Raw genomic sequence first — 21,346 nt, forward strand, 5'->3', positions numbered from 1 at the left:
ATGTAGCCGCTCGAATCTGCAGAGGGCCATTATGGAGAGTCATCATAGTCGCACAGGTAAAGCAGGATTGAAATGGTTCTGATTACCATCTATGGGGCATCTATTGGTGTGGATATATCTATGGCTCTGCTAGTTCTCCGTACTATGTAGTCCATCGTGCATTAATCTGCTTCCTTTTAACCTGGTAGTTGTTAGTATTTTTTCCGCAACATCCATGAATTATTACTCACCAGCGGCGCTACCACCAACACGCCAACGCCCAAAGCAGCGACAGTGAGTAGCATTTGCGGCTTGTTAAAGTCTTTCCCGAGGATGTCAAACGTAAAGCTTGGGGCTACCCGTGTTCCGAATACATCCAATCCGTATGCGAACACAAGACTGGTACTTTCGAGGGAGGACGGTGTGGTGATGACATTCTTGATGCCAAATACCTCGCGCTTGTGGTTAAGATACCACTTTGGGTCAAACTCAAGATTAGGCGCATACTTCATAAGGCCTTCGCTGGCCTCTGACGCGGTGGGATCCCTTCCTATGGGACGGCGAGGATCAACAATCTGGCGCGGGATTCCCACCACTGCATGCGATTGTGGAAGGACAGCCAGAATTTGACGCGAAGATATTCCTTGTTTAGTGTGTGTGACGGACATGTGCGAGATCTCCTCTGGGATGTGGTAGGTTTGAGATTTGGCGTACGGCTTTGAGATGTCTCCGACTGTTGACGAAGGATCAGTGCTTGAAAAGTTACCGGATGCTGCGAGCGGTCCACGATCGTTGGGAAGGGACGATTCGAATAGTTCAGCAATTACCAATTGATGACCTCGAGAACCAACCGACGAGGATGCAGACGTGAAAGAATACGCCAGCCAGTTTTCGGACACCGTCGAGGCAATGAACCTTGTTGTGTCGACATCCCTATGGCTAGCGGAATATAGTACATTACCAGAAACTGAGTCGAGTAGGTAGACGGACGCGGTGCTGGTAATCTCTGACACTCCAGTGACAAGAACGAGGTTAGCGTTGAGATACTTGTACAGCACGCGACGATCTCCAAGAACTTTACCAATAGATGCAACAGGGTCGTCTAGAGGCCTAGCTGCGATTCCATGGATGCGTTCGCCGTCCAACGGTTTAAACTGCCATACCACCTCGTCAGGTCGGCCAAAAATATGGCCTTGCAACTCGCCATCCTTCAAAGTGTACTCGACAACAGTGCTAAACTGACCAGTGGGCACTGTCGTCACAATATCACTTTGCAAATTATTTGATTCTCCGGTCAGAGCGTTGACGATGATTGGGGTGCTTAGACGTGGATCAGTGATCTGTACACGGCCGTTTGGAAGTGAGGTCAGCTGTGGAGCTGTGAGCTTGGAGCCCGGTGCTATACTTGAAACATCGACATTCCATAGAACTTTGCCTTGGGCTGCAGTATCTAAGGCGATGAGACGATTTCGAGCGGTTGCCAATATCACTATCTTCCCGAACCCAAAGGAGTCCTTCTTGATGCTGTCAGGTGATATGGTCGCTCCGCCAAAGCTGGCCATCAGATTCGTTGGTAAGCTTTGGAACCATGTGGGAAGATGGCGTAGGTCATCAATATGTCTCATCAGACGATGAATAAACGCTGACACCACGTTCTGATGACCTTCAATGTCCAACTGCTGGGCCAATGTTTCTGCTTCTGGGTAACTGGTAAATACGGCGGATAAAGTGCTAGCTAGAGCTTCTGGTCGGGTCCATAGTGATTCACCATTGCGAAGCAGAGACCAGTCTCCATTAGAGAAGAGTATGGCAGATCGCACAGCTTGCGCTGTATTCGAGCGAACGACTGCTTCTGTTACACCGTATAACGGATAGGCGTCGCCCTCAGTGGAAGCGCCTAGAACCTTCCGGTTCCATCTCCCTACAATACCGTGAGATGCGGAAGAGTAGATGATCATCTCCTCAGTCGTCACCCTCGTGAAGTATACGTTAGCATCAACGGTGCTTGTGGAGAAGGCACCATTTCCAGACATGTTGGGAATGTCATATGCTTTCGAAATAGTACCCTTATTTACATCAACATGATAGACCTCCGCCCATTGGCTCAGCGAGGTCTGATATTGGACCAAGAAATGAGGTAATGATGTTATTCTTGAGGGCGCGTGGACGGTGACGCGCTCGATCTCTCCAGATCCTTTGTTCTCGATGTTGAAAGAAGCAACCCCTTTGGTGCCTATGATGTTGATCTTGAGAACTTTGTGGGCCTTATCCGCCCATACAAGCAGCGGTGATGCAGTGTTGGCTCCGGCGAACAGAATCGACTCCGGAGAAGATACTTCGCTGTCGGAGCTCAGCGTGTACGAGTCCAGCTTGTCCCCGTTCACCGGACTCAATGACGAAACCTTGATCTTGTACCCGCCCAGAAACGTACCGTGATGCGCTATATAGTAAACGCTGGTCGCGGAAGAGGAAAGTTGGAAGGGCACGTCTCCACTGTGGAATGTGTTAGTTATAATAAGCGTTTGAGCTCTGTAGGCGTACCTGGTGTCTGCAAATTGCCATTTGGTTTTCCCAGTAGCACCATTCAGCCGCATGACAGTAGGTGTTTCGCCTTCCATTAGCACTATGGCATCTTTGCTTGTTGACGCCTGCTTCCCATCCTCGAAATCGATAATTTCTGCGTCTTTAATTCTTGAGGTACCAAGCTGTTTCTCCCACACCATTCGACCATCGGATGAGCTCCATGCTGCTACCTGCCCATCCACCGCGCTTATAAGAGTATCTTGACCCTCACCAGCCGCGAGAAAAGTTTGCGAAGAGTTGGTGCTGGGTGTCAGCAATTGCCTCCACACGACGGACCCATCTTTGGGATTTATAGCCGCCAACACATTATGGGCTGATAGGGTGTATATGAGAGATGCCTTGGAGCCGGCAAATGGCTGCTGGAAGAAGGTTGCGTGTTGTTGAGGCTGGCCTACTAGAGCCCAGTGGTAGTCGACGTGATAGGCGTCATCAGCGAAGATGGCTTGCACGGTCGGAATGAGTATAGCCGGGAGGAGGAGTAATTCTTGAAGGCGCATTGTTCATGGGTCGCGAAGTCGGGGAGACAACGCTGTTGCAGATACAACCATTATGCTATGCCACCAAAAGTTCACGTAGAGCCGGAACTCGGCCAATCGTTACCCCGAAACTACTTACTACTCACCAGCCTCAATCATCGTTACTTCTACGTCTAAATACCTTCCGCAGGCCTCGAAACTTCAGAACTGACACTTGGTGACACCCTCGCGTAAGAAGAATGGAATCCCATAAAGAAAGATGGTCTGTCAGTATACATCAACAGGACACGCACCGTCCTACTAGAGTCATCGGCGGCATTCGAAACGCAGGCCGCTAAAATCAGTCACGCATTGGCCGATAGAGTGCCCGTCACGCTACAAATGAAACTGAGACGTCAGCTTTGCTCTAGAAGTCCAGCGCCCCATTGGTAATGTGATTGTGAAACACAGCCGGCCCCAGGCATAGAATGCCCGTCCTATGAAACGCTATCTGAGTCGCGAGATGTCTATGAACCCTTCTCTGAAGAAAGCTGTATGTCATGATTTGTGAAGCCGCAAATATGACGTGTGACGGAATGTGCGTGTGTAGCAGCCACAAGACAAACAGTACCGCACGACTTTCGTAAAGCTTGAATGGTCCATTGTTACTGTGTCTTTCCAATACCAAGGGTGATAGACGTTATTTGAGACGAAGCGAAACACAATCTGTCTGACCGATTTCCACATACTTGACGTGTGTGATTGCAACACTGAGGACGACGCTGTTAGAAAGCAATAAAGACGTCGTCAGCCAACCAACAGTAGACGGCTCAAGGATCATCTTCTAGCTACGTCAGGCATAGCTTTGCGAGGCGCATGTTGGTAAGGCAGACGCCAGTCGTTATATTGGTGAGATACGTAGCGGCTAAAATAGTGGACAGTTCCACTTTGGGGCGTGTGGCGCTAGGCTCCAGGCCATCGGTCATCATTCCCATTCCCTTGGCCCCTCGCCGCCTTCCACAGCATCTCTCGCTCTCTCTTACATACCTCACGACCTCCCTCATACTCCTCTCCCTTCTCTCACCACCACTTTTAAACCCACTGACTGACTTGACGACTTCATTTTATTTTATATCCCAACTCTAGGGCCATCATGCCTTCCTTCCCTTTTGTCGTTGACGGAGTTTCGAAGCTAGCCGTTCGCGGTTACAGCTTCGGCGCCGAATACTTGAACAACAACGCTCTCAACAAGCGTGGAGATGAGCCTCCAAAGTTCCCTGAGATGCCCGCCTGGGGCGCTGCCATCATCGGAGCTACTGCGCTCTTCTTCGTCTTTTTCTTGGCTTCTGTACGTTGACTACTCTGTGATGAAGCTCCATAGCGTGCCTGACTCTATTATTAGATCCAATACACCATTGGCGATGTCATCAGCACCCTAGCGATGATCGAAACACCCGCTGCTGAAGTCACCTTTACTGAGTCCGACGAGCCGGATAACACGCTGGACAAGGAGCAGAAGGAGCACCTTCTCGAGACCTCCCCAACCGTCACCATCGCCCCTATCAAGCCGATCACGTCCAATATCAGAGGCACAATCAAGCACCTCAGGTCCCAAGCAGGTCGAACATCCAGGTGGCGTGGTATCGTACCAGCTGTCATCTACAGCTTTCTCGTGTCAATCTCTTTCAACCTCGTACAGGCGATTATCCCGGGAGAGTTCGGTCTTCTTCGCATGCCTATCGTGAACTCCCTTGCCGCGCTGCCTCTCGCTCGTCTACACATGGCCTGGACCCACGCCATGATCTCTCAACCATCCAACCTCCGCTGGTACCAACGCATCCAGCCCCTGTCCTCGTACAAGCAGCTTTGGCTTCCAACCATCGTCTCGCACTCTGCTGCGATATACGCTGTCTACGCCACCGGGTATTTCGCCGTCTTGATCAGCCAACTGTTCCTCAGCGATACCATGGATGCACTGACCGAAGGTAAGGCCGTATCTGGAGCTGCTATTACTGGCTCAATCCTCAGCGTGTTCGCCATCTTCTTCTTCGCCGTATTCGCTGGACTTTTCATAGTACTCCCAGCACATGTCACACTAGTGCGGATCGAGGCATCGCTTCTCCCTGAAGATCAGGACACCATCGTACCTTTCGATCGCTCTTTTGGTGGAAAGGTTGTTCCCAAGGTTCTTGGGGGATCCGGTGCTGTCGGCTTTCTGGACGCATGGAAGACCTTTAACTGGGAGGCCCGTCGCCGCTTGATCAAGCTTTACGTCAAGAATGCTGCTATCCAAATGATGACGGTCTTCACCTTCGTGCATTTGATAGCCTTTGAGGCACTTGCAATCATGGGCAAGGATATCAAGCACTACATGTGCAAGATGAACAAGTATCAAAAGGAGCACTCTCAGTAAATCACTGAGTCTCTGGCATAGCTAACGTACTTACTGCACCGGTTACATTGCTCCTTGGTCGAACCAATCTGTACTACTACGACAATCCTGTAGAACCGTAACAGAATGAATCGTGTAAGCGAATACTGTCCTTGTTTTACGACTCTGCACCAGGAATTTGGGATGTGGTGGCAAATTATTGCAATTAGAATGACCATGTCTCATCTCTGCTATTGATGTGATGTGTGCAAAACGTTTACTAATTAACGCCCCCATTGATCAACATTGTTCATTCAAGGCATTACATGATGACCATAGATGTTGCCGTCCACATTATACTAGTCATTCCCTTCGCGAGCAGTTAGCCAGCTTCGACTCATATGTAGTATTGCCAATGCTGCGCCTAATCATTTTGTGCCGACCTGGACAGCACCGAACAGTAAGGGTTGGCGAGGTGAGGCGAGGGTGAGAGGTCGAGGTTGTGGAACAATGGAATGTTGGATCTTCAGATTCGGCTTGTCCTGATAGGCTAGGATATTCTGAATAATAGTATTCGCACTCGGTCAAAAGGGGCTCTTTCTATCAAGCATTGCTATTCGTTAGACAAGCCATCCTTTCAGAATGGTTGTGATGTTCAGCTGTAACATGATATCAGACACAGTTTCGTTGCACACACGAGGCTCTGTGAATAGCTTAAGAATAGGAGAATCCATATATTAGCTTCCCATTATCCCATTCCATTCCATTCCATCCTATGTCTTTCACGAAAACCAAAACATAAGATGTCGCTCATAATCATGTTCCATGCCGGCTTTTCAGAGATAAGGAAATAGGGACAACCCGTGTAAGAGGATAAGAGGTTAAGAGACTGCAATGTCGCAATGTGAGCAAGCATGCATTAATGGGTCTAAACGAGAGGTGAGAGTCGCGTAGGTATCGAGATGACTCGCAGAGCCAGGAACAGTGGTCGAGTGCCAGATACGCTGCCTTTGAGGCTCTCAGACGCTACCATGAGGCTGCAATAAACTGATGTGTCGACTATTTGGCAGTCTCATAGCACAGTCGTAGCGGTGACATGCATTCACAAGGGCTCCGCAACCGGGTGAACGGCCGGCTTGGCACCAAGAGGCTCGATTGGAGTGGAACTCGGAGCGGAAGGCAATGGGTCTTGTTTTGGAGCTGATGGGAAATCTTGCTTCTTCGGAGCTGGGTTTGGCGAAGTAGCGCGGCCCATTATTCCTTGCGCCTTGGAAGAATACTCCCCAGCATAGTTCTTGATGGTCTCTGAAGCTCGGCCAGTGTGCTGAGCGGCAAGATCCTTAAATTGACTGGCCTGCGCTCCGACAACTTCACGCCCCTTTGCCAGTTGAGAATCGATAAGCTCCTGGTTTGAGATGTAGATCAAAGGTCCCATGTACAAGACAGTAGTTCCGATCAAAGAGAGGCCCCAGAGCGGTGTGAACTTGATGAGCCAGTATGCGAGGAGAGCGGACACAAAGGACTAGATTGAGTTGTTAGTAATAAGAACAAGGCTTCGCATGGGTGTACAGCATACAGCACCAGTAGCATAAAGATTCTCAGCGAAGACTATTCGCTGGAATTCAATGACGAAGAAGTTGATGAACTGCTCAACATCGTCTAGAAGGCGCTCAAGGGAAGCCTTGGGGATGGTAAAATACTTCTTCGGGCGCATCTGTGAGGTCAACCCATTGCCGAAGACAAGTTTTCCAGCACCTTCTGCAGTCGCGGTCACTATTGCCATTAGTCAAGTCCTTTGCTATTACTGCCTCCACACTGAACATACAGCCAAGAACGATGTAGATTCCCTTGAAGATATAGCGGAAGATAGGAAGATATCTGGCCATGAAGATGAAGGTGACAGCGGCGGCATACGAGATGGCGGTAGCACGAGGATTCTTCCACTACCCCGAGTTAGTGATATATGCTAAGTTGCCTATAACTATGACCACTTACGCTCAACAGACGGTAGAACATGGAGTGGTAGTCTAAAGATTGGTAAGCTGGTGTGACCATAAACAGCACTTCATTTGTGGCTCACGAGTCAAGGGCTGTCCTGTAGCTGCCGGCTGATCAGGAGTTTGACGCGAAGCTGCAAGATCCGCAAATTCATTCTTGGTGATAGCGCTTTGCTCCTTGACATTCTGGCCAACAGGACCTTTTTTCAAATCAGTATATGCACTACGAAATTTGGTAAAGGCAATCTGAGAACCATTGTCAGCTTGGGCTCGTATGAAAGGGTATATCCGTTGCATGAACATACCTCACCGCCAACAATGGCATCCTTCGCGCTCTGCGTGGTTGGGTGGTTGTTTACGGCACTCATGGTCGACTGGGCGGCTGGGTTGAGGGTTAATGAGATTCAAAAGGAGAGGTCGTCGGAGAGGTGCAGATAAGACTGTGATGCAACCGGAGTTAGCTGGGGCTCGGCAAGTAACAACAGGGATAATGGAGCTCTCACCTCACAAGCTAACAAGCTGTCTTTGAAGTTTGTGACACCGTTCGAGGAGGAGGTAGCACCGTCAAGTTGAGCAGGAGCAGGAGTAGAAGTGTTGGTGATGGAGTCGGAGGAAATTGTATCAGATGGGACTGTGTCGGAGGGAACTGTGTCGGATGTGTCGTGGACGTCCACGTCAGGACGAGGTTCGGCCATAGCTAAGAACGGCTGTCAAGGTGCAGTCGGATGATATCCACAGGAAGTCGAGACCGCAACAGCAACGTTGAACTTGCGATATAAGGCAAGGGTATATGACAGAGGTTAAAGTTGATGCTGTAAAAGAGCAAGAAGTGGGCACGGAATCTATTATGACCAAAAGATTTTGATCGAAGGGGGGTCGCGTGCTTGGTGCCTGTGAAATTCAGGTCTATGCAGGAATGACGAAACACTTGCCAACATTATTATGGGGAGCTCGTCACTACTAACGTACATAGGTGCCCGCCCGCCGACCACCTAATAGCTACCTCACTACCCTCTGCCAGTAATTGTTCGGATTCCAAGATCCACCATAGCTGTCAAACTTGTCAAGGATTAATTAAAATGAATCCCCGGCTCACGCTCTACAGCCAATTTCTTGTACCTCTGACCAACTGAACTGTCGATAATCGCAACACGCACACACGATTTTGGCAGATGCCAACTTTTCAGGCGCCATGTTTCCAGTGGGTGGCTTGTACTAGTTCCGCATGTGGGAGTCGCTTATCGGAGTAGTACTATGTTGCTAAGATGGATCCATCCATTCCTCTCCTATTGGCTATTTGAGGGCAAGCACCACGAACGTTTGTTTGGGAGACGGAGAGGTGGACCTCAACGCTGTCAGCCTTGTTTATTACCTGACCATTCAAAGCCACCCTCTACCAAAGCTTCGCTATGAATCGCACGATAATAGTTATATACAGGCCAGGTCTACACGTCTATCGAGATTTGCCTAGTAGCTTACACGCGTCTAGCGATTTCTAAGCTACCACATCATTGGCAGCTTGCTCTTTCTCTTCTTGATCGCCACTGACTTTGCTTCCGGTGTTGTGAATGCTGCTCAGGACACTTTTCAACTCCACTAGAAACCGGTCCACCTCTTGCTCAGTCCCAACCGTGATTCTCAATGCACCTGTGCACCCGTGCTCCTTTCCTCTGAAACGAACAACCACACCTTTCTGCTCCGCCAGGGCTTCATAAACGCCTTGTGCCGTGACGTTTGAGGGCTTCCCTTCTGGCCCATCTAGCATTTCGACAAGAAGAAAATTTGCGTCTGTCCCCCCAAGAAACCGGCCGACACCAGCGATTTTTGGCATCTCTCTCAATAGCCGCTCTCTCTGGATCATGATCTTCTCTCTGTTCTCTTGCATGACTTGCAGATGCTCGGGACTGAGCGCAGCTGTAGCTATCTGCGAGGTTGGACTGGAAATGTTGTAGGGAGCTTTCAGAGAGTTCAGAAGGCGCGCAATGGGAGTGGAGGTGAATGCAGCACCGAGCCGTATGCCAGCGAGGCCGAACGCTTTGCTCAGCGTCTGCATTACAACAAGATTAGGAACTTCGAGAACCCATTCTGCTAGAGAAGCTTCTGGTGGAGAGAAATCAATGTACGCTTCGTCGAGGACTACTATGCCGTTCCAAGTGGGATGATGGACAATTTCCATGATTGCGGACTTCGGTAGAGTTGCGCCGGTAGGGTTGCCTGGAGTACATAAATATACGAGCTTGATGGTTGAATCTTCGGATAATGCCTGTTTAATGCCTTGGACATCCAGTGCAAAGTTTTCTGATGCTATCAAGGGCACATTCACAATGGAGACATCATTGACTTGTGCCGATACGGCATACATGCCGTAGGTTGGCGGGCATGTAAGAATCTTGTCCTTGCCTGGAGCGCAAAAACAGCGCAGCAACGCATCGATCGCTTCATCAGATCCAACTCCTACAAATAGATTCTCCGGGGTGAGAGTCTTTGTTGTATGAAGCTTGGCATTGCGGAGGTTGCATAGAAGCTGCTTTAATGTAGATTGGTGTCTTCAGCTTGTCAGAGAGAGACGTGACATGCATGTATGGGGGAGCGGACTGACGGATCTGGGTATCTGTTCAATCCACGCAGATCAAAATCTAGTGACCGCACTGGTGTCCCATCCATAGCCTGCTGTAAAACACCTCCAGCTTTGTTCAAAGCGAGCCCAGGGCCATATGCGTTCTCGTTCGCGTCGAGGAGGACATTTGTCCCGTCATCTTTGTAATCACTATCCAGTCAGCCATGGCACGGTCGAGATCGCATGACAAAATGTGTTTTACTCACTCTCTCGCACATCTGTATGGTTGCAAATGTAGAATGTTTGGCCGGGCACACTTCTCCAGATCGAATGCGGAGTTAGAGTGTGTCATAATGTAGGATGCGAGAATCAAAAGTGCTGGCGGGGTTCGCCCATCTTTCGAGCTTTGGCCCGGCCTTGGCAATGATAAGATCTACAAAAGCCCATGAAAAGCGAGCTACTTGAGATCAGCATTCATTTCATTCTCCCATCAATTGTCTCCAGGAACAACATTCCTGACTATCGAGCGTAAACCCATCATGATCAGCGCGAGTCAATGGCAAAGTCTCAACGTAACATATAATACAACACAATACCATGATTTGACATAAACGGAATATTTGTTCGCAGCCGAAGTAGGCTGAGAGAAATATGCTCTGATCATTACAATGTGGCTAACTTGCTAAAATTATTGAATGGACGTCTTCGTATGAAGCCGACTTCAGCCATCCACACAGTGGATGTTGCCTACAAGCCTCACAGTCTCGCTTCCCCCAGTCGAGCTGAGTGACATCGAAAGAGTTCCTCACCCTTGCTCAATCTAACCTAAGTAGTCGAACCAAATCTTCTTAGACCCCATTTCGGCTTCTAATGTAAGCCCAACCTGACTAGGACGGCCATCAGGCCCGATCCGGAATTCTGCCTCGAAATACTGGTAGTCAAAGCTCGCTGCCGGTGCGAAGCTCGGACTCATAGTCCTCGCGATGAAATAGTCGCCGCTGACGTGCTCGAAATCAAGTGTATACTTCCACGTCTTTTCAAATGTATCCATATGCAGCACTGCCTCCGCATCCCGAAGCCACCATGCAGGTGACTCAGCCAGCCTCAGGGTGAGGTTCCGATAGCCAGGGTTATGGTACGTTCCGACGTACTTTGACAGTTCCAGTGTGGTTTGCAATGGTGGCGAAGGCGCAGATGGATATGCATTCTTCCGTGCGCTCTTCCAGTTGTTCTTCCACATCTCCTCATCTTTCGTATACTTACCCATCCAATCGAATCTTTCCTTAGCAGGGATCTCAAGCAGGTTATCGAGTAGCTCGAAGCAGACGATGTCGATGGCCCAATCACTGTACATGTCTGTGTTAGACATGAGAGCAAGAGTCCAGTTCTTTTCCGGGATGTACATCATCTTGGCTGCGTATCCAGGCACGGATCCATCATGGTAGAATAATTGATGACCTTTGTAGACAGTAATCTCCCAGCCGAAGCTGTAGCCTACTGGGCCAGTGAAAGCCGAGTGCTCGTCTGCAGACAGGAACGTACGAGGCTTTCGGAGCTCCACGTAACTCTCGTGTGAGAGTATACGGGGGTCCTCATTCATGATCGCGCGTAAGTATTTGGCGTAGTCAACGACATTGGTAATCATTACACCTGCCCCACTTACTTCTGGAGCATCGAATGGCCTCATTGGAACAAACTTTGCTGTGGTTTCGTTGTAGAAATATGACGTAGCAAGAATTTCGTTCCCGTCTGCCTCGGCCTTTTGGGCGTCTGTAAGGCTAAAGAAGGTTGAAGTCATACGTAGGGGTTTCCAGATGTTCTTCTTGAGGAAGTCGCCAAGCGACATGTCGGTGAGCTTCTCTACAACGTAACTCAGTGTTATAAACATCAGGTTGCAGTACTGGAACTTTGTCCGCACTTCAGCGGTCATTGGCAGATGCCGAAGACCTAGCACTATGTCTTTCAGTGTGACGTTGGCGCCCCCATAACTGGAATCATGCCGAGGCATACCAGTACGGTGCGACAATGCATCCTCAAGAGTTACATGGAGTGTGGCGTAGTCATCCGGTAGAACAAATTCCTCACGAATAAGGGAGGATATTGGGGTCTGGAGGTTAATTGGGTCAGATGAATTAGCGCTCCGCTCCATCAACATCAGCAGACTGGCTGCAGTAAAAGATTTGGTAGTGGATCCACCAAAGTAAAGAGTTTCGGCAGTAGCGGCAGTGTTGGGAGTTCTCGATATCCCGTATCCCTACACCATGTCAGCGCCATTTCTTGGTCGATTGAGTGTTGTCTACCTTTGCGTATGTTGTTGTGCCGTTGGAGAATGATATCGAGATACCTGGCACATGAAACTTGGATAATGTAGTCTCGATGAATGAGCTCATCTGACTGTCAAACGGGCCATCTGATGAAAGACCGGCTGTTTCTGCTGTATGATCGGATGTGATTGCCTGGTCGTTGGGGAATGTAGCAACCACACAAGGCAGAATAAGCAGGCTTCGTATAAGCCTCATCGTGAGCGGGACGGACCGTTGCAATACGGGACAATATATCTTTCAATGTGGTGGTGAGAGATACGAAGATGTTTTCCAGGAGCAGCCGACGGTCTTTACATTAGAGAGTGCTAGATCTAGTGACAGACCACTGAAAATCGATTGGTTATTCTCTTCCAACGCTAAGCTTAATTGAGCCTGAAACTAAGCTCCAATTGGCTACCAGCAGTATACCCTACCGATATCTAGTGGAGTCGCGTTCACTTTTCGATTCCCATTGTATCTTATATTAGGAAGCGCGTAGATAGACGTGTATACAAACCTCACTAGTTACTTTGTATGTAAATGACTTAGGCTATCAGGCTAATAGATCTTTCCCTAGCTAAATAAGAGCACTGCTTTAGTATTATTGCCTAGTGCAGCATGGCGGGTAGTAAGCCCCTTTCTTTAAGCCAATAATTATTGACTTCTAGTTGACCTTTAAACTTCGCTTATCTCTTCGCACGTTCGTTCCTTAGCCAACTAGAGCTCTTGAACTCTCTTCCTTCCCCTCCCCCCCTCCCCTTCAATTTAACGCTAAAATTAGCATTGTCCGAGTACCCTTTTACTATTAAGCCAACCGTTAGGGGCTCATGGCGGAGAAAGAGATGCAGGTTAAAGAGTGTCCGCTGGGCGGACGATCTGCGGTGCTAAATTTTCCGCCGGCTCTTTTCCGCTTTTCACCGAATAAATTCGCTATAAGAAAGAAAGTTCCTAGAACAAGTCTATACGTCGATTCTTATGTCCCTACTATAGACAGGGCTTAGACCAAAAGCTATTTATTATAGATTCTATCTATGCTAGTAAAGCTAGCAGGAAAGGACTGGCCGAGCGGCTAGTCAAAATCGATGGAACCTAATCCGGTTAGTTCGTCGCTATGCCATTACCCACTTAGATAATCTCTAGATCTGACCGCGAACAAACTTGACCAACAAGCGAACTCACTTCATCGTACCCTTGCTCAGATATCGTGTCACTCTCCATAGTTTCAATCAGAGCTGATATTTGAGAGTCGAGGTTCCACTCTCAGCGCCTTTAAGACCACAGATATCGTATCAAGTGGGCCCCTGATCACGGCACAGTATGCGTTCGTCACAGCCTCCTCCCAGCATCGTCTTTGAGGAAATATATGCTTCCCTTAGAGCCATACACAGGGTCTCCATGCATTTATCTTGCTCGACGACACTTGAAGGTTACACTTCCATGCATACTTTGTCATAAACCGTTACATTACTGACACTGTCTACCTGAATGGCTATTCCTAAAACGGCGCGGAGAGGCCGTAATCTGGACAACATACATGAGTTCAGCCTGCTTCTGCGTTGTCTCACGAGGGTCTAGAATGAGTGTGAGACAAACGTGCCAACTCTTTGCCTGATGCGGCGCAGAAAGCATCATCCTCGCTTTCGCTAGCAAATGGGACTACAAGACTGCGAGGCTGGAGTCGAAAGAGGCCAAACATACACAAGGTATGCATCCTGATCCTCGTAAGTGTCTTCAACTCAGCTTCACATGGAGCACTTCACCCATGAGCCTCGTGCCCTATAGAACACTTTCTGTCACTGGTTGCGTAGAGTAGGACAAGGAGGCAATGGTTCTTGAACAGTCGGCCGTAGGACTCTTTCTTGGACATGGGGAGTGCTTCCTTGTATTTACTATGCTTAAAGCTTGCCTAAGTCTCTCGTTATTATCTTCTCTCTATCTTTACAGCCAGGCCGATAAGCTGACCATCATCTAACGTTCCTTTTTCGTATACTATTGCTCTTGCTTGCTACATACCTTTATCTTACTTATGGCAGGCTGCAATGGTCTTTCACTTCTCTCCCTGGGTCTTTATGGGTCAGCGCTTCTTACCGGCCCAGTCATGCATCTTGGACTCTGGATACGTGGCGAGTGGGATCGTTATGTGAATCACATACTCTTCCTCGCCTGCTTCATTCATAATGCCGGAATACTGATACTTCACTATCTTACTGGGGCCGACCTTCTGGATGCTTTAGCTATGACTGTAACACTTGAGGGTGCACACTTGCTGGGCCTTATGTGTAGCATTGGCTTGTACCGAATCTGCTTCCATCCTTTGAGGTTCTTTCCTGGGCCTCTGTCCTTCCGAATATCCATATGGGGGAGAACGTGGGCCACGTTTCACAAAGGAGAAAGAGGAGCTATATTGATCGATGAAGTGCATCGTAGGTACGGTGACTATGTTAGGATCGCGCCGAATCACATATCCGTCAGGAGTGCCTCGTAAGTCTACGCTATTTCTTCACGACATGTATGCTAATGTATGGCAGGTCTATTCCATTGATTCATGGTACAGGGAAAACCACAGTGTGTCATAAGTCCGCAGCATACCTCAATCCAGTCAATTTCGGTAGTGTGAACGCTACGCGAGATCCCAATGAGCACGCTATCTACCGCAAGAAGTGGGACAAGGCTCTAGATCCGAAAGGTAATAAAGATCATCACAATCAGTCTCAGCGCATCACTGACTGTGAAAGCTGCTTCTTCATATCTTCCTGCCATACACCAAGTTGTTCTTGCCCTTGTCAGTCGATTAAGGTACTATCAAGGGCGTCCGATCGTAGCTAACCATGAATACGCTCTGTTCGCATTCGACACAATGGGCAGAATTGGATTTGGCCTCCCTAATGGGTTCAATTCAATGCCCTCAGGAAGACTTCCGCGAGCTATCGCTGATGTCGTTGCTACGACCCGTATTGGGGTCTACATGGTAAATGCTATTGATATCTCTGCTGCTAGTTTCATTGTTTCTCACCACGGTCAGATGTTCATCCCTTGGCTACACATGATCACTGGTATCTTGCCTACATTTGGTATCATATACAAACCAGATGTCAAATTCCGTGAGTTTATAGGTGCAGCCATCCAGGAAAAATCCACAACCGAGCTTCCCGAAAAGCGACAACACCAAGCCCACAAAGACGTCATCAGCCACCTCATGGATTCCTCCGACGGCGTCAAGCTGTCACACTCCCAACTTCTTTCCAATGGCTTTATCATTGGCCTTGCCGGCTCGGACACAACAATCAGTACCATTACTCACATGACCTACCGTTTCGCCCGCCATCCCAACATCGCACGCACTTTACATCAAGAAATATCCTCAGCACTTTCTCATAGAGGTACCCCAGCTGACTGGCCCGCCATCTCCAAATTGCCTTATCTGGACGCTTTCATCAACGAAACTCTCCGCCTTCACCCACCCAATCCATCCCCTCTCCCTCGTGTTACACCCCCAGAGGGTCTGTACCTTGACGACGGTGTGTACATTCCAGGTGGCGTCAACGTGTCCACTCCTGAGTGGAGTCTCCACCACGACTCACGCTACTTCTCTGAACCAGAAGTATTCATGCCAGAACGGTGGATTGCACATGATGTAGCGCGGACCTCAGGGGCGTCGTTCACGCCACGACCGGAGTGCATATTTGATCGTCGCGCGTTCATACCGTTCCTTAGGGGGCCATATCGGTGCGCTGGCATCTATGTGGCATATATGGAGCTTAAGATGTGGACGGCGGCTGTACTGATGGAATTCGATATTGTGTTCCCTGAGGGCGTGGATGTTCAGGAGGTCGATCGTCGAGTGAGGGATGAGTGGAAGGACTATACGATGACACAGGCTGCACCGATTGAGGTTTGCTTTAGGGAGAGGTTATAGATCAGCTTGTGTGCTCGAACGGAACTTCTCTCTCCAAGGTAATAGACGGAAGCGATTTTGTTGCGGATCTGTTTGTTCTCAATATTTCCTTGGACTCTGTAAGCTATAAATTTCTCTTCTTTAGTGTCATTCTTTAGGCCGTATTCGAAATCTTGAAATAACATTATTCCAAAGTCGAGCTAATACATCAGACGATAGCATTCGTATCAAGTGACATTTCTCTGCAGTGTGATGCCTCTGCAGCCTTCTCGTTCCACAAGCGTTTGACGATCCTCAGTTTCGAGACTATGATATACAACAGATTTCCGTGACCTCAGTCACTTCACAGAACTAAGTTCAATGTTAACTTTGCAGTGTAGGTCCAAATTAGCCGAGACCTATAGTGCGCGTTCAGTACGGAAGATCACCCCTGAACAAACACCTTAGAGCCTCAGGCGCAACAGAGAACGCGATCAGACCGACTTCAAATACTGCGTAATCACAGAATCCTGTTCGTTTCCGTCTTATGGATAGACATAATTAGCATACCAACAAACAATTGTGGCATTCTCCAATGATATGTAGAGCCAAGACAAACGACGCGCGTCTTTGCTGCATGTTGCAGGTGTGATGCCTTCATGTGCAACACAGTCCCGTCAAGCAAACATCATCCCACAAGGGATGCAACACCCTAGAGATTCTAAGTGTACTTCCTACTGTCTGTAGACACACTACGATCGGATTTCATCGGGGGTGCAGCGACAAATCGCGTCCGCGTGGCTCGACAGGCCCAATCAGAGACCTCGCATCGAGTGCCCAACGTAGACGCTAAAACGACGTAAACAGAGAGCTACAACAGAAGCATATACCGTCCCGCAAGGCTAAATTCTGGTCTGTTGTCTTATTAGTATACATAGATACATACCCGTGGCACATCGAGTACTAGGCTGCTGTTTCACTTCAGCAACACTACCATCACGACGTTCAATTGCAGCCCGATCCACAATCCCTAGGGACGCCTTCAAGATGACGCCCTTCTCTGTCTTTGCGACAGACACCACCAATACCAGTCTCAAGGTCCGCATCGCCATGCTTGCCATCTTCCCCTTCCCATTCACGTTCTTGACCGTCTTTGGCGCTGTCGCCAACGCTATCCTTCCAACGCTTGGTGATATCCCGCTCGGAATCTCGGCTCTTCTGAGCGCGGCCATTATTATCGATGCTGTTAGATATAGATGTGTGTGCAAGACACAGGCCAGCACGGTGGTGCTGTTGACAGACATCATGCTTGCGGCAAGCCATGTCACCATGTTCGTCATCACACAGGTCGTGATGGGCATGGAATCGCAGTGTCGGCGTTACCATTGCTACAATAAGGAGGGTCTGGTATTGCTCGCGGGATATGGCAATCTGTTCTTCCTTGTCTTCGCGTACGTTGCCCGGGACTCGGCCCATTAATTGGAGGGTTGAGCTGACGTTGATAGTGCGGCTCATGTATACCTGGCTATCAAAAGCATATATGCAGGCTACCGTAGAAATGAGTACGCAGATCGTTGCGAGGATTGCAATTCGATCGCTATGCCTCGTTTCAAGTCTTTCAGAGGCCTAGGGTACTTTGGAAGGCGCGCTGGAGGCAAGGAATACGCTCAACTGTCGGTACAGGATAATGAGGATCCTGATAAGGGCAGGTTTTGCAACGAGGATGCCGAGGGGGAGGACGAGGCTATGCTCAAGCCCTCGACAGAGGAGCACGTGTGAGTCAAGGCAGTCGGGGTGGCAATAGACACCGATGTCAAGGACGTACATGCTAACAGCCGCGACGTTTCCTCGGTGTTTGGTGGAATGCGTACCGTTGATGTGATTCCTGGTACGAACGCAATAGGTCGCAGGACTACTTTGTAGTGCTGGGCCTCATTTCACTCCGAAGTGGTTTCACACGATCAGATTTTATGTATCGAATAGTGAATATCTAACATATACCGTCTTTGTTATTCTATAATGCGCTTTCAATATGTGAAGAATGAAGTAACTGGAACATTAAAAGCTTGAAATTTTGGCAGCACTTAGCTTTGAGAATCTGGGTTCCACAAGAGCCCCCTAATATCCGGATCTTCTGAAAGGGACGGCCTCAACGAGGTCTCCGGGTGAGAAGGTGTTAGGAGACTATCCGATTCTCCTTTCCCGCCCGAGCGGGTAGATATGGAACCGTCAATTCTGGAAGCACCCCTGTCTGGGACATGCAAGCGACCGACCACAAGACGTCCCGGGAGGTCTTCCTCAATACGGTCACCAGGCAGCGGAAACAACTCATTATTCGCCGTATGTACCAGGAACTCGCTTTGCCTCTTCGGTATGCCAACCCAGCGCATTTCCGGCTTCTCCGTTACCGGCGCAGCGTCTAGTCGTTTTCTCCAGGGAACGATGCCTCTCAGTTCGAAGACAGCACGCTGTAGCTGGAGGGTTCCCGTCTCGATCCATTCGAGCATTGGATAGGCTCCAATGTCGAACCTCGTGCTGATCCACTTGATTATGCTAGCAAGAACGCAATTCAAGAGGATAATGAATCCACCGAGGGAGAGTACTATCTCGATGGCGAGCATGGAGAAAGACGCAAATTCAAAGTCATGAACTTTGATCCGGCCACAAAGTCGTGCAGCAGATGCAATCTTGCCGTTGGACACTTTGTCGATAGGAGACATGAATTGAGAAGTGTGGTAGACTGTACCATTAGAAAGGGTGGCAATGTTGCGTGGTGAAGGCAGCTCGACGATCTTGTGTTGCATTATGGCGAGGGAGGTGTTGTGCATATTCTCAGCTTCTAGTAACCATTGCGTGTCCGGAAGTTGCACACTGACGGCGACTTCCAGTGAAAGCAAGAAACCATGGGCAAGGAGGATCTCTCGTCCCAGAGTATAAGTGAGTGAACGCATGTTGGAGAAGTAGGCTGCTTCAGATAATAGTGCTAGGACATCTTTCTGTTCATCTGTGAAATTATCCCATGCGGGTTCTGAAAAGTCTCCGAAGTAGTTGCCCGTCAGAGTCGAGCACTGTGTCTCATCTGATGATGAACAGTACTGATACTGTTCCGTTACAGCCAACACTGAGAATTGTTCATCAGCCTTATATAGAGGTGTTCCCTCAGCTCTTGAGTCATTATGACCAATTGTTGCGCGAAACCATGGATCATTAACGGGTGTCATGTAGTTGACGAGATTAGACTTCCTGATCAACGTGATGTCGGCATCAGTTCTAGCAAGCGCTCGTATAGGGGTCCATTCAAACTCAGGGTTACCTGAGTAGAAAGCCATTGGCCTTCAGTCACTATTAGTCCGGTCGACCGTGTGTTCTTACAGTGAACTTACACAATCTCATAGCCACTATCATAGTGGCCGGTAAAGTTCGATGCTGCAAATGTCCAATTAACGTCGTGACCTAGGAGGTCGATATTTCCAAGCCAGTAGAGAGTAAACATCTCTCCAGGGAACCCAGCCTCTCGTTCGGCTTCGGTGCCGATGAGATCTGCACGGTTGGTAGTCGTTGTTGTATGGTTCTGCGTGTTGATCGGACTCCATGTGGTAATCTTTCGAAACCAGACACGTTCTTCCGGCTTAGTGTTCATGCCGAAATCTTCTGAAGATATTAGGCCAGTATCCAAGGAAAGCGCCAATCCATGATCGCACATCGATTTTTCGAACGGACATGTAGCACTGGTGTTCCGCTGATATAGTCCGATGGTGCGTTTAGGGAAACCGGCGCATCCACGACCTCCAGAGAAATCCGAGTCGCTTTGCGCGTAGCATGATCTTGCCCACGAGGAGCTTGAAGTTGCTAGAGCCGAGGTGTACTGGTAGACGGCATCACCAGCAGCGGCGAACGAAGTATGCTTCATAGCAGCAGTGTCGAAAATACCACACTGTCGCGATGCGAGCAACACTGCGCCTCCTGTTTGAGTTACACGGGAAGAGAAGATGCCTGCAACTGTAAAACCTACTAAATGTAGAATTGCCACGATGAGAAAGGGGAGTGATCGTAGTGTTACATTATGCCCTCTGCGCTTCCAACTCCAGAATAGATGTATCAAACTCCATATCGAACCTCCTGCCGTTGATGAGTTGCGGAGGATAGCTTGTCTCCCGTGGTGAAGTCCGTCCTGAGGGTCTCGAGTCGAATAGCAGCGATGAGCAATGAGCTGTATGATACCCCACAGATGGCCAGCTGCCCATGTAACGAACACGGCGAGGAAGGCAACGAAAAGATATGCCCATTTGGGTGAAAGTGTGAGGACTTGACGATCGTTTGCTTGCCGACCTGTTATGGTAAGAATTAGGCTGATACCCGACAACATACGGTCAACTTACTCCAGTCGATCCAAAAGCCTTCATAGATTCGATCTAGCTGATCTGACATAACTGATGGTACTTCGTGTTCTTGAAGGGGATAGAACAGAATATCTTGTCACCAGTGTCTTTCTGGCACAACCTGAATGGTTATGTTGAAGCAAGGCCCATAAGAGAGCCATGCCACGGCTAGAACTTATAGCGATGCCATGAGAACAGACACATCGACGCTCAGATCATCCTAGAACGCCTGGAGGGGGGCTGTGTGTGTTGTGGAATGAGGCTTTTTCTCGAGAAGGCGTCAAGCCCCTGTATAGGATGAAGAACATGCGCTTCTCAGTTCAAGGTCGATACTCATTGGAGCCTAACGATAGCCCGAGGAATCTTCACCGATGAGCCCGTCAGTGAGCCGAGAGATGGCACCCTATCTCCAACAGGGGAAGCACTGTCGACACCCACTTCGAGACAGGGATGTATCAGTGATGGGTGCTTCATGGCGGATAGGGACTGTTCGAAGTAGACCGATACTGGTTCACTGGATATGTGGCTTTTCCATCTGTTCAAGCTTACGGCTGTTCCCGTCACTGATATGGCCAAATGCCAGGGTGCTTTCACCAGCTTCAAAGCATATATTGAGCCATGTCCTCATGAAGAGCACTGCGCTAGATCAAAGCAACCAAAGTACACACACCTCACCTCAGCGAGATGACATGGGTAGATACCATGAGGGAAGGTGTTTGGTTGAAAGTTATCAAATCTTATCAATCTCCGAAGCTTGGGCGAATCAAATGGATGTGGCTGCAGGGTTATGCGTCAAACACGAAGTGGTGGCAGTGAACGCGCCAATCAGGTGATAATTAGCGGCGAGC

General features: G+C 49.0%; 8 protein-coding genes across 8 annotated transcripts; 3 read left to right on the top strand and 5 right to left on the bottom strand.

Annotated features, from left to right (window-relative positions):
* Positions 1 to 63: 63 nt before the first annotated feature.
* On the bottom strand, positions 64 to 3,366 carry EJ05DRAFT_453563 (DUF1620-domain-containing protein). The gene is made up of 3 exons (XM_033742434.1): positions 2,521 to 3,366; positions 231 to 2,472; positions 64 to 181 (listed from the first exon to the last, which is right to left on the bottom strand). The coding sequence occupies exons 1-3, from the start codon at positions 3,057 to 3,059 to the stop codon at positions 143 to 145; spliced, it is 2,820 nt and encodes a 939-aa protein (XP_033600183.1). The 5' UTR covers positions 3,060 to 3,366; the 3' UTR covers positions 64 to 142.
* Positions 3,367 to 4,170: 804 nt separating this feature from the next.
* Positions 4,171 to 5,430, top strand: EJ05DRAFT_486754 (uncharacterized protein; the record flags this gene model as incomplete). Its single annotated transcript, XM_033745556.1, has 2 exons — positions 4,171 to 4,365; positions 4,420 to 5,430. The coding sequence occupies 2 exons, from the start codon at positions 4,171 to 4,173 to the stop codon at positions 5,428 to 5,430; spliced, it is 1,206 nt and encodes a 401-aa protein (XP_033600184.1).
* A 1,060-nt stretch (positions 5,431 to 6,490) lies between these two features.
* Positions 6,491 to 8,080, bottom strand: EJ05DRAFT_501256 (uncharacterized protein; the record flags this gene model as incomplete). Its single annotated transcript, XM_033747096.1, has 7 exons — positions 6,491 to 6,910; positions 6,965 to 7,161; positions 7,214 to 7,331; positions 7,384 to 7,415; positions 7,469 to 7,631; positions 7,691 to 7,767; positions 7,894 to 8,080. The coding sequence occupies 7 exons, from the start codon at positions 8,078 to 8,080 to the stop codon at positions 6,491 to 6,493; spliced, it is 1,194 nt and encodes a 397-aa protein (XP_033600185.1).
* Positions 8,081 to 8,880: 800 nt separating this feature from the next.
* Positions 8,881 to 10,294, bottom strand: EJ05DRAFT_493341 (histidinol-phosphate aminotransferase; the record flags this gene model as incomplete). The annotated part of the gene is made up of 3 exons (XM_033746104.1): positions 8,881 to 9,931; positions 9,985 to 10,152; positions 10,209 to 10,294. 3 exons carry the CDS (start codon positions 10,292 to 10,294, stop codon positions 8,881 to 8,883), a joined length of 1,305 nt encoding a protein of 434 aa, XP_033600186.1.
* A 468-nt stretch (positions 10,295 to 10,762) lies between these two features.
* EJ05DRAFT_501258 (beta-lactamase/transpeptidase-like protein) lies at positions 10,763 to 12,461 on the bottom strand (the record flags this gene model as incomplete). The annotated part of the gene is made up of 2 exons (XM_033747097.1): positions 10,763 to 12,196; positions 12,243 to 12,461. 2 exons carry the CDS (start codon positions 12,459 to 12,461, stop codon positions 10,763 to 10,765), a joined length of 1,653 nt encoding a protein of 550 aa, XP_033600187.1.
* Positions 12,462 to 13,950: 1,489 nt separating this feature from the next.
* Positions 13,951 to 16,161, top strand: EJ05DRAFT_486758 (cytochrome P450; the record flags this gene model as incomplete). Its single annotated transcript, XM_033745557.1, has 4 exons — positions 13,951 to 13,966; positions 14,279 to 14,726; positions 14,774 to 14,931; positions 14,981 to 16,161. 4 exons carry the CDS (start codon positions 13,951 to 13,953, stop codon positions 16,159 to 16,161), a joined length of 1,803 nt encoding a protein of 600 aa, XP_033600188.1.
* A 1,005-nt stretch (positions 16,162 to 17,166) lies between these two features.
* Positions 17,167 to 17,898, top strand: EJ05DRAFT_501260 (uncharacterized protein; the record flags this gene model as incomplete). The annotated part of the gene is made up of 2 exons (XM_033747098.1): positions 17,167 to 17,570; positions 17,625 to 17,898. 2 exons carry the CDS (start codon positions 17,167 to 17,169, stop codon positions 17,896 to 17,898), a joined length of 678 nt encoding a protein of 225 aa, XP_033600189.1.
* A 20-nt stretch (positions 17,899 to 17,918) lies between these two features.
* On the bottom strand, positions 17,919 to 20,708 carry EJ05DRAFT_399249 (uncharacterized protein). The gene is made up of 3 exons (XM_033741411.1): positions 20,499 to 20,708; positions 19,503 to 20,448; positions 17,919 to 19,452 (listed from the first exon to the last, which is right to left on the bottom strand). The coding sequence occupies exons 1-3, from the start codon at positions 20,545 to 20,547 to the stop codon at positions 18,204 to 18,206; spliced, it is 2,244 nt and encodes a 747-aa protein (XP_033600190.1). The 5' UTR covers positions 20,548 to 20,708; the 3' UTR covers positions 17,919 to 18,203.
* Positions 20,709 to 21,346: the final 638 nt, after the last annotated feature.

This window comes from Pseudovirgaria hyperparasitica (genome assembly GCF_010093815.1).
Source record: "Pseudovirgaria hyperparasitica strain CBS 121739 unplaced genomic scaffold EJ05scaffold_9, whole genome shotgun sequence".
Lineage (NCBI taxonomy): Eukaryota > Fungi > Ascomycota > Dothideomycetes > Acrospermales > Acrospermaceae > Pseudovirgaria > Pseudovirgaria hyperparasitica.

Excerpts from the sequence above, each read along its gene's own strand:
- EJ05DRAFT_453563 (XM_033742434.1), bottom strand. The coding sequence starts at position 3,059 with ATGCGCCTTCAAGAATTACTCCTCCTCCCGGCTATACTCATTCCGACC. Across the intron at positions 2,473-2,520 it reads TGGCAATTTGCAGACACCAG|TGGAGACGTGCCCTTCCAAC; the intron begins GTACGCCTACAG and ends CACATTCCACAG. Across the intron at positions 182-230 it reads TGTTGGTGGTAGCGCCGCTG|GTTAAAAGGAAGCAGATTAA; the intron begins GTGAGTAATAAT and ends AACAACTACCAG.
- EJ05DRAFT_399249 (XM_033741411.1), bottom strand. The coding sequence starts at position 20,547 with ATGTCAGATCAGCTAGATCGAATCTATGAAGGCTTTTGGATCGACTGG. Across the intron at positions 20,449-20,498 it reads AGGCTTTTGGATCGACTGGA|GTCGGCAAGCAAACGATCGT; the intron begins GTAAGTTGACCG and ends TTACCATAACAG. Across the intron at positions 19,453-19,502 it reads GATAGTGGCTATGAGATTGT|GCCAATGGCTTTCTACTCAG; the intron begins GTAAGTTCACTG and ends TAGTGACTGAAG.